At 33.2% G+C, this 17,026-nt stretch overlaps 1 protein-coding gene across 2 annotated transcripts in view; it reads right to left on the bottom strand.

The window, feature by feature from the left end:
• Window positions 1-17,026, bottom strand: part of CSMD3 (CUB and Sushi multiple domains 3) — a 1,203,192-nt gene that overhangs the window by 273,879 nt on the left and 912,287 nt on the right. For both annotated transcript variants that reach the window (XM_047783389.1, XM_047783390.1), the window contains 2 exons: window positions 11,532-11,670; window positions 8,077-8,264 (listed from right to left, as the gene is read on the bottom strand). In XM_047783389.1, coding sequence (XP_047639345.1) covers window positions 8,077-8,264; window positions 11,532-11,670 — 327 coding nt within the window. The remainder of the gene's footprint in view (window positions 1-8,076; window positions 8,265-11,531; window positions 11,671-17,026) is intronic.

The raw sequence follows: 17,026 nt of genomic DNA, 5'->3' as shown, positions 1-17,026 counted from the left end.
AACAAAATCAAAATGAAAAACAAGAAATCTCAATGGATACTAAAAAATACAAAAAAATAATAAGAGAATACTATGAACAATTATATGCCAATAAACCTGACAACCTATAAGAAATGGACAACTTTCTAGATACACAGAGCTCACCAAAACTGAATCAAGAAGAAATGGATCAATTGAACAGACTGATCACTAGAAATGAAATTGAATATGTAATAAGAACACTCCCTACAAACAAAAGTCCAGGACCAGATGACTTCACAGGCAAATTCTACCACACATACAAAGAAAAATTTATACCCATCCTTCTTAAACTTTTCCAGGGGCTGAAGAAGAAGGAATAATCCAAATGACATTGTATAAGCCACCATCACTCTAAAGCCAAAACCAGAAAAAGATAATACTAAAATTAAAATCATATGCCTGTCTTTGATGAATACAGACACAAAAATTCTCAACAAAATTTTAGCCAACTGAATCCAACAACATATAAAAATGATCATACACCACGACCAAGTGGGATTCATCCTAGATTCACAAGGATGGTTCAACACATGCAAATCAATCAACATCATACACAATATTAACAAAAGAAAAAGCATCTGACAAAGTCCAACATCCATTCATGATAAAAACTCTTACCAAAATAGGTATAGAGGGAACATACCTTAATATAATAAAATCCATTTATGACAAACCCACAGTCTCACCACTTTTTTTCAAGATAATATTGGAAGTCCTAGCCACAGCAATCAGACAAACAAGATAAACAAAATGTATCCAAATTGGAAGAGAGGAGATAAACTTGTCACTCAGTGCAGATGACATGATACTATATTTAGAAAACTCCAATGACTCCACACAAAAATGACTAGAACTGATCAACAAATTCGGCCAAGTATCAGGATATAAGATAAACATTCAGAAATCAGTAGCATTTCTGTGTAATAATAATGAAATATTAGAAAAGGAATATGCAAATACAATAACTTTTAAAATCATACCCCCTAGGGATAAAGCTGACCAAGGAGGCAAAAGACTTATATGCTGAGAACTATAAAACATTAATCAAGGATATTAAAGAAGATCCAAAGAAATGCAAAGGTATTCCATGCTCCTGGATTGGAAGAATGAATATCATTAGAATTGCCATACTACCCAAAGCAATCTACAGATTTAATGCAATCCCTATCAAATTATCCATGACATTTTTCACAGAACTAAAACAAACTAAAAATATATATGGAACCACAAAATAAATCCAAAAACTAATGGTCAGTTATGTGGGTTTCTTTTTATTTTTCTTTTTTTAGGGCTGCATCTGCTACATGTTCCCAGTCTAAGGTTCGAACTGGAGCTGCAGCTTCCAGCCTACCCCACAGCCACAGCAATGCCAGGTCTGAGCCGTGTCTGTGACATACACCACAGCTCACAGTAACACCAGATCCTTAACCCACTAAGTGAGGCCATGGATCAAATCCATATCCTCTAGGATATTAGTTGTGTTTGTTACCAGTGAGCCACAATAGGAACTCCTGGTCAATCTCTGACAAAGGAAGAATAAATAAAAGATGGGAAAAAGTCTCTTCAGTAGTTCCAGGAAAACTGGATAGCTGCATGCACATCAATGAAATTAGAACACACCCTGCACAAAAACAAACTCAAAATGGCTTAAAGACTCAAACATAGGAAAAGACACCATCAAACTCCCAGAAGAAAACATTGGCAAAGCATTCTTTGACATCAACCATACAAATGTTTTCTTAATTCACTCTCCAAAGGCAATAGAAAAAAAAAATAATAAACCAATGGGACCTAATCAAACTTATAAGCTTTTGTACAGCTAAGAAATGCATTAAAAAAAAGATAATCTACAGAATGGGAGAAAATTGTTACAAATGATGCAAACGACAAGGGCTAAATCTCTAAAATATACGAACAACTCACATAACTCAACAGCAAAAAAGCCAACCACCCATTGGAAAATGGGCAGAAGACCTAAATAGACATTTCTCCAAAGACATACAGAGGCCAATGGGCACATGAAAAAATGTTCAACATAATTAATTATTAGGAAAATGCAAATCAAAACTATAATGAGGTATCACCTCACATCAGTCAGAATGTTATCATTAATGAGTCCACAAATAAATGATGGAGAGGGTGTGGAGGAAAAGGAACCCTCCTGCAATGCTGGTAGGAATGTAAATTGGTATACTACTATGGAAAACAGTAAGGAGGTATCTCAGAAAATGAAATATAGAATTACCATATGATCTAGCAATCCCACTCCTGGACACACACCAGACAAAACTTTCATGCAAAAATATACACACACCCCTATGTTCATTGCAGCACTAATCACAATAGTCAAGACAAGGAAGCAACCTAAATGTCCATTGACAGATGAATGGATTAAGAAGACATGCTATATATACACAATGGAATACTATTCAGCCATAAAAATGAACAAAATAATCCCATTTGCAACAACATGGATGGAACCAGAGATTCTTATACTAAGTCAAGTAAGTCAGAAAGAGAAAGGCAAATACCATATTATATCACTTATATCTGGAATCTAATATATGGATTCTATCTACAGAACCATGAACCTATCTACAGAAAAGAAACAAACTCATGGACATGGAGAACAAACTTGTGGTTGCCAAGGGAGAGGAGGGAGGGAGTGGGATGGACTGGGAGGTTGTGGTTAGTAGATGTAAGCTATCACATTTAGAGTGGATAAGCAATGAGGTCCTGCTGTATAGCACAGGGAACTATATCCAATCATTTGTGATGGAACATGATGAAAGATAATATGATAAAAAAGAATGCATATATATGTATAACTGGATCACTTTGTTATACAGTAGAAATTGACATAACATTGTAAATGAACTACAACAAAAAAAATTTTTAAGTCAAAAAAAATTAACAGACACCAAGACAGTTTTGAAGAGGTATAAGGTATTGCATCTGCCTACTTATTATCATATCTTATTTTAAAGCCACAGTAAAAAATTCTGATAAGTATTTTCCTGGAGATAGAAAAATAAGCCAATGGGACAGAATAGAAAGTTGAGAAGCAGTTATACAGAAACTCAATATTTGATAGCAGTAACATTATCTGTCAATAAACAGAGCTAGAACTAGGACAACAGAAAAATAAAATTGGTTCCTAGCTTACGTTACAATAAACTCTGCACTGATGAAAGAGATTAAAGCTGTAAAGCAAAGTTTTAAAACTTCAATAAAGTTCAGGAAACTGCTTTTATGATCTTATAATAAGGGAGGCTTTTTAATCAAGGCATTAAAAGTATAAATCATGAAGAAAAGGAAAGATTAAATATTGGTAGTGATTTTTAAAATGTTTGTAAATCAAAAGAAACCAGAAATAAAATGAAACCCTAGCCAAGGATGGTATGTTTTTTAGTATACATAGATAACAGATAAAGGATTAATATATAATATACAAAAAGATTTCCTACACTATAAATAAAAATAAGTAAGCAACTGATTAGAAAAAATGTGCAGTGATTAAGAATATGCGATTTACAAAAAAGAAACTTAAATATGCAAAATTGGAAAAAAATGCTTAAGAGTAAGTAGAGAAAAGGCAATAAAAACAACAAGATAATATTTAACACCCATGAGATTGATAACTCAAGCATGATGAGATCACTGGGTTTCAAAATGTGGTTTCTTAAAATCACTATCTCTAAAAGATATCTGCATCCCCAAGTTTATTGCAGCATTATTTAAAATAGCCAAAATATGGAAACTACTTAAGTATCCATCGTTGGATGAATGAATAAAGACAATGTAGTCTATATAAATAATAGTGGGATATTATTAAGCCATAAAAAGAAGGAAATTCTGCCATTTGAGATAAGAAGATGGATCTTGAGAACATTATGCTAAGTGAGATAATTTGGATACTTATATGTGGGAACCAAAAAAATAAATAAACTTATAAATAGAACAGATTGGTGATTGCCAGACACCAAGGTAGAGAGTGGGTATGGGTGAAATGAATGAAGGTGATCAAAGGGTATGTAGGGGACCAAAATTTGCATGAGTATTAATCTAGGCTGACTATTTTTAAGAAACAGAAAATTCAGGAATTTCTTTTTATATTCTCCTTAGCTTCCTAAAGAATTTAGCTAACAGGCCTATTCTTAGAACAGAGCTATGACCGGAGATATCTGCAAAAAATACAGGCTACTTGCAATATGGGAAACTCAGCAGGACCTAGAGAACAGAGTCCCTTCTCTGTCTCCTGGTCTCTGCATGGCCCAGCAAACATTTATTTATCAACACTTGCTTTTTCATCACTATGAATTGCTTTCCTCCCCTTTAAAGTCCCAAACCACTATCCCTCAACATTTTCTTTTGTCTTTAGCTGAAGATGGTACTGAAGGTGGGGGTTTCAGTCATTTTGGCTACTCAGTTTTAAGTCTTTACCATGTGTACAGGTTATTAAAACTTTGATTTTCTCCTGCTAATCTGTCCTAGGTAAATTTAATTCTTAGACCAACTAGAAGACTCTAGAAGAGCACATCAAAATTTCTTCCTCCCTGAGAGGAAGAAATTTCCATTTATAAGATAAAGAAATTTGCATTTATAAGATAAAGAGTTCTATAGACATAATGTATAGTATGGTGACTATACCTAATGCTGTATATATCCTATATTTAAAAATTGCTAAGGGAATAGATCTAAAAAGTTCTCATCACAAGAAAAAATTGTAAATATTTGTGGTGATGAATGTTACCTAACCTTACTATGGTAATTACTTTGCAATATATACATGTATCAAATTATTATGTTGTACGTATACCTAAAAATAGTATAATGTTATATGTCAGGTTACATCTCTATTAAAAATGGAGTTTCTGAAACATTTTTTCTGCTATTGGGGATATAAATTGGTACAACCTTTTCCAAGAATAATTTGTGGATATGTAGTGAGGTTCAGGAGTTTCACATCCTTTGATCCAATAATCCTACCCCTAGGTATAGAGATAGCTCAGAGACACTATCACATATACATTCAAGAAGGTATGTAAAAGAATGGTCATTTCATCATAGTTTATAGTGGAAAACCAAAAGAACTCAAATGTCTATCAGAAAAATCTATAAATTAACTGTATAATGGAATATTATAAATAAATGAATTTATGGATGGAATATCATGGGTAGAATATAAATAAATTAATGATGGGCTATCATAAATTAATAAACTTTATCATTGATAAATCTCAAACAATGTAAATGAAAATACAATTTTCACAATGATACGTAAGTGATGAAAATAAAGTTTTACAAAAATAGGATGAAGGATGTGTACATGATGGAAAATATAAAAATATGTACAAGCTACATGCATGGAAAAGATAAGCATCAATTCAGAGTTAGGAGTGTACTGTTGTGGAATGAGCAGGAGTGTCTGAAAAAGATCTTGACTGCTCATTATGGTTTGGCTGGATAGTTGGTTGAGTCCTGGTATACAGTATGTGGATCTTCTTCCAGTGGGAGACTTGGCATGTTGCTTAAGTTCAAATCTCTATGAGATCAATATTTCCAACCCATAGTCTAAGCTTCCCAAGGATCCCCTGGTTTGTAGAAGCTAGCATTTTCAGACAGTTTAATTTAGCTGCTCATCCTTAGTGTTCGATTCCAAATCCTTAGTGCTGGACCAAACAGCTTGGCTTGTATATTCTCTCACTGACAAGGCCGTTTTCTTACTTTGCTCAGTACATTGAGAGAATGATAGAGGGTTTAATCTTTCCACTGCATTGAAATCCATACCACATCAATATTGAGCAGATACCTTGCCCTGGCAAGCATTTCCAAGTAATGATGGAGATAGAGGAGATATCCAAACATCTGTGTCTTACTGACTTGATTTTCCTCCCTACGAGAGCCTTCCTTAACCCAGCCATGCAGGCCATGTGAAACTGTAGAATTTATCTTGACTTCTTTTGCTAGCCCTGAAGAAACAAAGCCCTTTTTCGACTGCAAGTGCAGGAGTTTCAATTGTATGTGTAATATTATACTTATCAAAACAAAATAAGAGATCTGAAGCAAATATGGTAACATGTTAAGATTAGTCAAGTTGAAAAGTAAATATTTTGAAGTTTTTTATTATTCTGTGTACTTTTCAGTTATTGAAAATATTTCATACTGAAAAAAGAAAACCCAAACAGTAAGTAATAAATTCAAAGTATGCATTTTCAGAACTCAAATGATAACCTTATCAGTATGTCCTTTATGGACTCAATTATTGAAAAATTTTAACTTTAAACAACTAAGATCTAATTTGTACTTCAGAAAATATATTTATAAACATTCATAGACATTATAATATTGATTCATTTAATAAATACAGAAATATTCTAAAATATTATACCCATCACAAGATTTTATTTACCCTATTCTGAATAAAAGTATATTTAAATATTTTTAGACATTTTCTGAGTACAATTATAGAAGTACTTTGTGAGTAGTATACTTTGTACTTTCCTTATCACTGAAAGTACTCTGTGAATACTTGATATTTGAGTGAAATTTCAGCTTCCAAAATATGATTTTTTTTCAAAATATATTTTGTAGCCTTAGCCAACTCCTGTAGTATACTAATTGCTTATTTGTTTACCTGATGCACTGATGCATTTCCTTTGGTAGTAATTAGAGAAATGCTAATTTCCTTCTCACTCCTAGGAAAAGTCTATAGTGAGAGCTCTTTTGTGAGATGAATTATAGGTAGTCTGCATTAAGAAATGCACGTACGGGAGTTCCTGTCATGGCTCAGTGGTTAACGAATCTGACTAGGAACCATAAGGTTGTGGGTTCAATCCCTGGTCTCACTCAGTGGGTCAAGGATCCAGCATTGCCGTGAGCTGTGGTGTAGGTCACAGTTGTGGCTCGGATCCCTCATTGCTATGGCTATGGTGTAGGCCAGAGGCTACAGCTCCAATTAGACCCCTAGCCTGGGAACCTCCACATGCCACAAGTGTGGCACTAAAAAGGATAAAAAGACAAAAAAAAAAAGAAAAAAAGAAAGAAATGCATATACATCCTTACACCAGCCAGAATGGTCTTCATCAAAAAGTCTACAAACAATAAATTCTGGAGAGGGTGTGGAGAAAAGGGAACCCTATTACACTGTTGGTGGGAGTGCAAATTGGTGCAACCACTGTTGAAAACAGTATGGGGATGCCTCAGAAAACTAAAACTAGAACTACCATTTGATCCAGCAATCCCACTCGTGGGCTTGAAAAGATATATGTATTCCAGTGCTCACTGCAGCACTATATACAATAGCCAAGACATGAAAACAACCTAAATTACCATCAGTAGAGGACTGGATAAAGAAGATGTTTTACATATACACAATGGAATATTACTCAGACATGAATAGGAAAGAAATAATGGCATTTGGAGCAATATAGATGGACCTAGAAATTATCATGCTAGTGAAGTCAGCCAGACAGTGAGATGCCAGCATCAAATATTATCACTTAATGTGGAATTTTTTTTAAAAAAAATAACACAATGAACTTTGCAGAACAGATACTGACTCACAGACTTTGAAAACCTTATGGTTTCCAAATGAGACAGATTGGAGGGAGAGGGGATGCTCTGGGGGGTTTTGGATGGAAATGCTATAAAATTGGATTGTGATGATTGTTGTATAATTATAAATGTAATAAATTCATTAAAATGTTTTAAAAAAAGAAATGCACATATAACTAACCATTGACAATGGTCAATACAATACATTATTCTCCTATATAAAATATTCATAATTTAAATCATGATGCTAAAATCTTATATATGGAATGGATAGTCAAGGGGATCTACTGTATAACACAGGGAACTCTACTCAATATTCTTGATATCCTAAACAGGAAAAGAATCTGAAAAAGAATGGATAATGTGTATATGTATAATTAAATAATTTTTGTACAGTAGAAATTATTGCAACATTGTAAATCAACTGTACTTCAATAAAACATTAAGTGGAAAAAAGTAATAAAAATTATGTTGCTAAAATCAAATTTCCACATTTACCTTTATATTCTAAATGAAATCCAGTGTAACTAACAGATCCATCACTCCGAAAAGCCAAATGCATGGTGTTTGAGCTGCTTTCTATTCTCTCTGGTAACTTGCTGTCTTGAAAACTTCCAATTAGTGGGCTATTACTGTCTGGTCCATCATATATATAGAGGAAGTCATAGTTTGGTTCTATGCTAAAACTAAGAAAGAAAGAAAAAAAAGAAAGAAGAAAGGAAGGGAGGGAGGAAGGAAGGAAAAGAAAAAAGAAAAGAAATAAAGGAAGAAAGAGAAATGGAACAGTTATTACTAAGTTAGTAAGCATAATAGTCACATAATCATATAGAAATTCAGTCAATAGCTTTAAAAATAACAATAAACCCTGTCAAAATAAGCTAATTTGAAAATTTGCCTGATATCAGCACACTGAATATCAATATCGAATCAGAAGTGAAAAAGAGCAAAATACTCCTTGATATTTTCAAATATTTCTAAGTTGGCATTGTGTCTACAGAGAATACAAATGGATGTAAGGCAAATGGTTTATAAGCTGATGAAAGGATATAGGATTTGGAGTCAAGAGTTTAGGTTCAAGCTTTGCTTCTGCCCTTGTTAGCTACATATCTTTATGTAAGTTAACTTATTATCAGTAAAAGATGTAGGGTAATAAGTATTTTTTAAAATTTTTCATCCAGATATCTTGCATCATAAAAATGCAACCCCTTTTTTTGTCATTAGTACTATTTGCCTTGAACTTCAAAATTTAAGTCTTCTTGCTGTTTTAAAATTCAACCCTATGTTGATTAGAAAAAAGTTTGTAAACACAAAATTTGCATTTAAAATACTCAAAGCACTACACATTGTGCTATGTATTCTTTTATCCTTAAAGTACATATATTTTCTTTTTATAGAATTTAATATAGGTGAATAAAACCAATAGTCTCTTTGCCAAAATTAATCTATGAATAAAGATATTTTAACATGTAAACTATTCAAATATTTAATTATTGCAAAATTTGCACAATAAACTTGCCTTAATAACCTTCAAAGTATAAGAATTATCCCATAATGATTATAGAGCCCACATATTTAGAGGGCAGAAGACATGTAATAATTTGTCTATTACCTATCCATACTGTGACAGAGGAAAGGATGGACTCAGTTGGGTCATTAAGAAAAGTCAACAAGTTCATGACATAAAACAAAAATCAGTAAACCTTGCCATTTAAAGATCCATCAATGGAGAAACTATTTTTTCAAGTTTTATCATCTCTGCATCTAAACAAAAAATGTGTTATGTGAGAGATTACTATTTCCAAATCCAACAGATTCATAGAGGTTAAGTTTGCATAGTTCTAATCATTTATGTGTACATGTAAAAGGGAGAGGAATCTAGCTAGTTTATTTGTGCATAAACAGTGGTGATGAAAGGACTGGGATAATGCAGAGGTTCCCAAGTTTCCCATATATAAGGGACTCTGTAACATGAGAAAACTCGGGGACCACCATATTTTTATTATTTGCTTTAATAATAACTTCACACATCTGATTCAATTAATTACTCTTGAAACCTTCCAGTGAATATGAGGCCTAATTTTGGTAATACAGCAGCAATAGGAGAATAAGGCTTTATTTCATGACTTACTACACTTGTTCTGGGGTAAAACATAACTTTCTGCATGTCACCTCTTTTATTATTAAGATTGAGATGAGAATTATAAATTCCTTACCTATATCACTATTGGGACAACCACTAGAAACAAGTTCTTTGTAAATTATGTAGTAGGTATATTCTGTATGCATTATCTTTGGAAGGAAGCCCATTATCTTTGGGCTCAAGTAAATAATTTAAAACACTGATTTGTAACTTCTTTGAAAATGAGAATAAAACAAAAAATCTTGTTCTAGAACCTTTAGAATAGTAGCTATAATGATTATTTTTCCTAAAAAACTAGAAAGTATATAGTATATTTTATTAGTATATTTTATTTTAAAGCATTTTCATAAATTTTAACTTAGTCTTGTCAATAATCTTGTGGTATAAGGGAGAGATTATCATTTCCATTTTTCCAATGAGGCCCTGAAAACCAGTGGTCTCCCTAAGGTCACATAATAAATGACACAGCTGGAAATCAAATTTTGGTCATGCACTTTATCCTTACAACACTTGCCTATCAATTAGAACAATTTTATAAGTAAACTAAACCTTGTATCATATGTCCTACATTTCTAATGTGTGTACTGCCATTTCCTCTACTGTAAAAATGGGAATATAATACTTACTTCTGGAAATTGTCTTATAACTGAGTCCTGGCATATAACCAATATTGTCATCATTGTTGCTTTGTTATTACCAATTATAAATGTATCACTACAAATTATAGTAATAAATTCCATATATTTATACTTTTATAATTTTTCATGAGTTTGAATTATCATTTCTTAATTATTTTTTTAAACCTGGCTTCAATATATTATAAATAATTCAGCTTAATATTTTATAGAAATACCAATCAGCTTTAACACGCAAGTAGAAGGAGGGGTTGTGCTACTAGGGCCGGTGCATATCAGTCTTGGACACTGAAGATTAGGGACAAGTTTACTTGGGAACTCTGAGTTGCTGATACCTAACATTCCCCCTGAAAGCTTAAGGGGAAAAGGTCAGATTTTGCAATAAGAGCTGTTAGCTCCAGTTGAGGAAACGAAGGCTTATCCAAATAAATAACTTACTCAAGGTAACATAAGAGACTGTGGCAGAACTGGGGCTCAAACTCAACTGTTTCTTTGCCACTCAGGAAGCTGCATCCTCCACTACTTCTGTACTAAGCTATCCCTGCCACCAATATTGCTAGACAACAAATGTAAATTTTGGAACACCTCATGTAAAGTACTATCAGGATACAAGTTCTGTTGAGGATTCAAGGGAAAATGATTCATCAGATTCTTCTTTGTCAGCTTGATTCAGTGAGACCACCAGAAAGGATGGTGGGTAGAATACACATCTTTCCAACCCCCAAAGTGGTGTTGCACATATGAGTATTTAAATGCTTCAAAAAGGTTTTAGTGGTACATATATGGCAAAAAAAAAAAAATCCTTGAAGTACTAACATTTTAATCTTGAAGTTTAGGAAAAACAGAATTTTTGGAATCAGTTCTATAAGTTCAGGGAGGGAGGAAATATTATAAAGAGATAACATTTCATGAAAGTCAATAAACTATTCAACCTTTAACATGTTTCCTCCATACTGGAAACTGGTGAAAGATGTTCACCCACTAGCTTTCAGAACTAGACTAGCATCTATTCTATGAAGACAGGGGTTTTAAAATGTTTATTGCAGAAGATTAATACCGAAATTGGCCAAGAATAATAATAAAATGTCATGTAGAGAAATAAAAATTTACCTAGTGCAAATGCTGAAGGAAGATGACCCCCCCCCCCTTTTTCGATGTGAAAATGTATAGGAACTCACCTGATAAATGCCAAGGAGATAACATAGTCTGCATTGACAGTGATAGTCCAGTCACAATCCCTGCTGTGGGGATACGGATGAGGAAAGTTTGGGGAAAGAATAAAGCCTGAAGATCCTGTTAAGTTGCCTCCACAGGGTGCTTTAATTAAAACAAACAAACAAAACCGCTTAAGTAATTAATAAAAATTATCAGCTATCTGGATTTGTGAAAATACTTATCTAAAAAAGTTTAGGAAGTTTTGTACAGACTTAACTCCTTATAGTACTGAATATATGATTACTGCATTGTTCTTCAAGAAAGACTGTTACAATGCTAAATACATCCATACATATATACATACATACATACATACATTGAATTTAGCTCCTTTACTGGATTCAAAAGATAAGAAAAAAGTTACATTTATACTTCTCTCCTTTTCTATTGCTATTTTGTTTCATGTAAAAGAAAAGCATTAAGAGAAATAAAAATGGTTTCCTCACGATTACAAGAAAAAAAAATGAAGGTTACTGAAAAAAAAAACACCTTAAAAACAAAACAAAGCAAAAGAGAATCTCTAATAATAAGTGGAATAATAAGATACAAGGTGTTCGGCTAATTTTCAAATCTTTCCTGCTACTTATTTTATGGAAGAAGAGGCTTTGATACTAGTTAATGAGTGACAATGGATAACTATCTGAAAGCCTCTAGCACTTTACAATAGAATACTCCTAAATTGAATGTTATGATATCCCTAAATTCTAGCTGCCTGACTTGTTGATGAAAATAGAAGTTACTATAGATATTAATGTGGTGCAAACAATGGTTTCATAACGCTTCAATGGAGAAGTTCAAAAAATTGCTAGAGAAATTCAGAGAACAAATTCTTTAGAGGATTATTGTTGGTGTCTGTTAAACAAAGCTTCATCAGAAAATAATATATTACACAGAATTGTCAGCTTCAGAAAAATACACAAATTAAGACATGGAGGGCCCTAGTGGTGGCATGTTACAGTGGAGATAAAACATGTGCACACGCACCCAAGAGAGAAAGAGAGAGAGAGGGAGAGAGAGAAGACTTTGAGATTGGGATTCTCATGATGTCATAATGTCTCCTACACGTCATCATTTTCCTCTTATCTGAGTTTTAAAATTACAGGTTTTCTTAGATAAATTTTACCATTCAGTTATACGGCATATGGGATTCTTTTGGTAGCATAACACTGGTTTTGGAAGGAGGAGAATTTTGGTAATGGCAACATTTCAAATTTTTGTTCTTTGCAATGCCATCATTAGAATTTGGTAATTTTTTACATCTAAATAATGGATGTCTTCTATTGCATTTCCAATGACTTTCTGGTATCTTGCCTCAGTGCCTCAGTCAAAGGAGATGGTCTACTCTATCAAAAATATTTATTTATTTAGGTTTTATTTATTTACCACCACATACCTATCACCTGTATGTTTTATTGTGGTATTATATCAAACAGACAAACTACTGCAACTTTCTCTAGTCCTCCCTCTTCAAACTTCAGTGCCTCCTAAATACTTTTCTCTACAATCAGAGGACAAGTTCTTTCTAATGATGAGGATAACACTCTCAGCTTGGTTACACAGTTCCTCTCCCTTCTCCAGAACCTTTGTTCATTTATCTCCTTTATTCTCTCTGGCTTCTTCCCCTTTGTCCACAGGTGCTTCTGTCTCTTTCATCCTAAAAGTAGAACAAAGTTCCTGCTAACTTATCTCCTTTCATTTTTTTTTCCAGTGAAAAATGTTGAATTTTACCTGATGGCTAAGAAATCCCCTCACCCTCTTGTGTTTGGTTATATAGGCTCACTGTGAAGAACCACCCTTCACCTTAGGACTCAAATAAGTCTCATTTATCATATCTTAGATAAAACTCCTTAAAAAGCCCTCTCATTTTTCCTCTGACAAGACAAGACCCTGCAGATTCACATTCTTTGACTCCAGTGGTTGCTTGAGTTGCTTGTCTTTGCTGATCAATTATAGTAAAACGCTTATAACCAAAAATTGGTCAAGCTTCTCTCCTTTCTCTAGACCCTTGAACTTGGGCTCTCTCTCAGGCTTGAGCCAACAAAAAACCCCTCCTAAGGATAGGCTGGGCTCAGGGTACAACATTCTGGGCCACCCTTTCATCTCGCTTCTCTACACCTGATTCATTCCAGTCTTGTGTACTCCTCTTTATGAAAGAAAAATCCCCTTTGCCTAACTCTTCAGATGTTGGAAGATCTTACCATCCTATTGTTCTCCCTATCAGAGTAGTCCCCTGGCCCAGATACTGCAGTAATCCTTTTAATTTGTAAATGATCACCACAGTAAGTTTAGTGAACACTTGTCATAGCACATAGACAAAATTAAATTTTTTTTTAATTCTCTTCTGTTGAGAATTCAAGATTTACTCTTTTAACAACTTTCATATATAACATACACCAGTGTTACATATCACACTGCATATTCCATCCAAAGTACTTATTAATCTTTTAATTGGAAGTTTGTACTTTTTGACCACCTCTCACTCAAACCTTTGACTCTGGTAATCACAAATCTCTCATCTCTTTTTCTATAAGTTTTTCTTGTTGTTTGTTTGCTTTTGAGTTATAATTCACCTACAACACAAGTTAGTTCTTGATGAAGAACATAATGATTTAATACATTACAATACTTCTATATATAATATATAGAAACACATTATAGTGGTAAAATTCTGTAATAATTATTTTTAAATAAAAGTCTCTACTTATTTACTTTGATTTTTTTTAATTAAGTCTTTTGAAAAGAAGGTCTAATCTCATTTTCTCTTCATTACAACATGTACCTAGAGGCAGACTAACATGATCACCAAAGCAGGTAACACTGGAAATAGACAAAGCAACAAAGTATTCACTCTGAGAAAAGTTATCTTCAGGCTTATAATTTTTAAATTTTATATCATATTTGGAGAGACAGTCTTTTTTGTTGCTTACAGATTCTAGATGTTTTTATTCAGTTCTTCACACCTCTCATTCTCTCTCCAGCCATTGCTATTTCCCTCAGCCTCCTTGTCTCCAACATAAACACTCCTTAGCTTACCCTGAAATGACTTTTATATTGACTAATGTGAGATTTCTGCCTTTATCTTTCTCTTCATATCTGTAGTCATCCTTAACTATTGACTTCCATCTTCAATTCCCTTTCCTTGTTTTTGGAACTCCACTTCTAATTTTCTTCACATGCATTTGTACAGAACTCGGTTTTATTGGCAAGCACTTTTTTCACTTCATCTTATAATCTTAATATTCTCCTGAATTCCTTACCTAACTGACTCTAATTTTCATTTTTCCTTGTTGACCATATCCAAATTGTGAGTTTCGCTTCCACTTACATACTGATAATTCCTTATCTGTATTATCTCCAGCAGATTTCTCTGCTTAATTCTAAAACATATGCCCAAGTGCTTACTGGCTATTTCTACCTGATAGTCTATAGGTAGATCAAACACAGAATATTAGACCTATCCAAACCTCAATGCTAATTTCTCCTTCTGTATCTTTAGATTATTTGATTAGCACTATCATCCACCTATATTCTCAAGCTAGAGGCCTTCCATTTTCTTCATTGCACGCTTGAATCTAATCCATCAAGAAGCACTACCATGACTCTACATCATAGAGTCTCATAGATATTTTTCAATCTATCTCTTCTTTCTAATACCACATTTCTGGATCTGAATCTTACATGCCTTTAGAATTACTGCAATGCTATTTTTGTCCCCATGCCTCTAGTATAATCCAGTTTCCTCCAACTCATCTTCCCAGTGAAAACATCTAATCATAATACGCCTATGCATAAAGTTCTAAAGTCATTCACATTGCCTAAAAGATATGCCCCAGCTCCAGTATAGCTTTCATGGCCTGACCCCTGCAACCTTTGTAATTGCATCAACCACCACTCTAGACATGTAATTTACATAAAAAAACTATCAGCTGTTTATAGTTTCTTGTATTTACATGCCTTTATGCATTCTATTTGTTTTTCCCATAATATCTTTTTCTCTTCTACATTTATATAATTCTTACCTATGTCTCAAGTTTCATCACTGCCTCCAAGGAGTATTCATAGAAATTCTCAGCCCAGGCTCTGCTTCAACTCTCTCCAAAACACTCTGGTATCCTAGCAACCTGTGCCTATCTCCATCATTTTCCTTATGATACTTTATTTAAATATCCCATTTAGGTGTCTGCATTCATCACTAATCTATAAGCTAAAGACTATCCCTTGTATATATTTTCCATGTGAAAGTTATCACATACTATGCTTCCACAGTGTTTGTTGAATTCTTATTGTCTCCTTGTATTGATTGTGAAGATTAAAGATGACTGGGGTAGTGTGGCAATCTGATTTGTAGCTATATGTTTTGATAAAAATAATAGCATATTTTGTCTTTGGAATTTTTAAATCATACATGAATTTGAGTAATATTAAAAAAGTGTGTAATAGCAAATGCATATATAGATGTACATATGCATTAAAGACAGGAATTTTTTTGGGTTTTTTTTTCACTAAGGAAGTGGGCTTATTTGTAATTTGAGGGTTGTGGGAGCAATTTTATTTGTTTCAGTTTTCCTTTTTTACAGGAAATGTTGGTTTTTATAGTAAGCAATTTTATACACACAAACACATCCACATATATGTTTATCTGTGTATATCCTTTATCAGATAAGATATGGGAAAATCCATTATATATATACTTTTAAGTATCTTACTGGATATATTTCATGATTACAGTATTATTTTGGCATAAGAGTCTTAAAAATTCTTCTGATTCTATTATTTAAATTATTTACCAAGATTTTCCCAATAAATTTCACTGCTGCAGTTGATTTTGAAAATCTCCAAAAGCTATTGAGACAAGCAGAGACATCATCTGATATTTGTGTATCCCAAGCACTCACTAGTAAAGAAAATTCTCTTCCCCATTGCAAATAGCATTTGGAAAATACATTTTTACTTTTCTGCATCTAATCATAAAGCATGCAAAATAAGATTCTCCTTAAATAAAATATATTTATGAATACAATTTTTAGTTATAATCCACAGAATTCTCATATTAATGATTTGTTTTGAGTGCCGCTTCTTGTGAGCCAGATATATAGACAACTATTGATAATGATTTTATAATCCTCTAATTTTTCTCCCTGAATTGTTTTATTTGTGTCCACTGTCTTTCTCAGCATCCCACCCACACTAATGTCTTTGTTATTTACCTTCATATTGAGAGCTGTTACTTTCCCTCTGGCAATGTCAAAGTAATCTTCACACTGTCAATTTTGTTGGAATGAATTCTATTAACTCTCTTAAAGATGACTTTCCTTCTTTTTGGTACTTGCTATAAGGCTGACTACTTCTACATGCAAGTAAAATGCTTTATGCTCCGGGGTCCTGAGACACAGACTTATGGAGTTTCTAAAAAGTTCAGGGTTTAATCTTTGGCATAGTATTTCCAATCATGGAGTTC

The sequence above is a fragment of the Phacochoerus africanus genome, chromosome 6, assembly GCF_016906955.1.
Source record: "Phacochoerus africanus isolate WHEZ1 chromosome 6, ROS_Pafr_v1, whole genome shotgun sequence".
NCBI lineage: Eukaryota > Metazoa > Chordata > Mammalia > Artiodactyla > Suidae > Phacochoerus > Phacochoerus africanus.
This window is presented reverse-complemented; position numbering and strand designations above follow the sequence as displayed.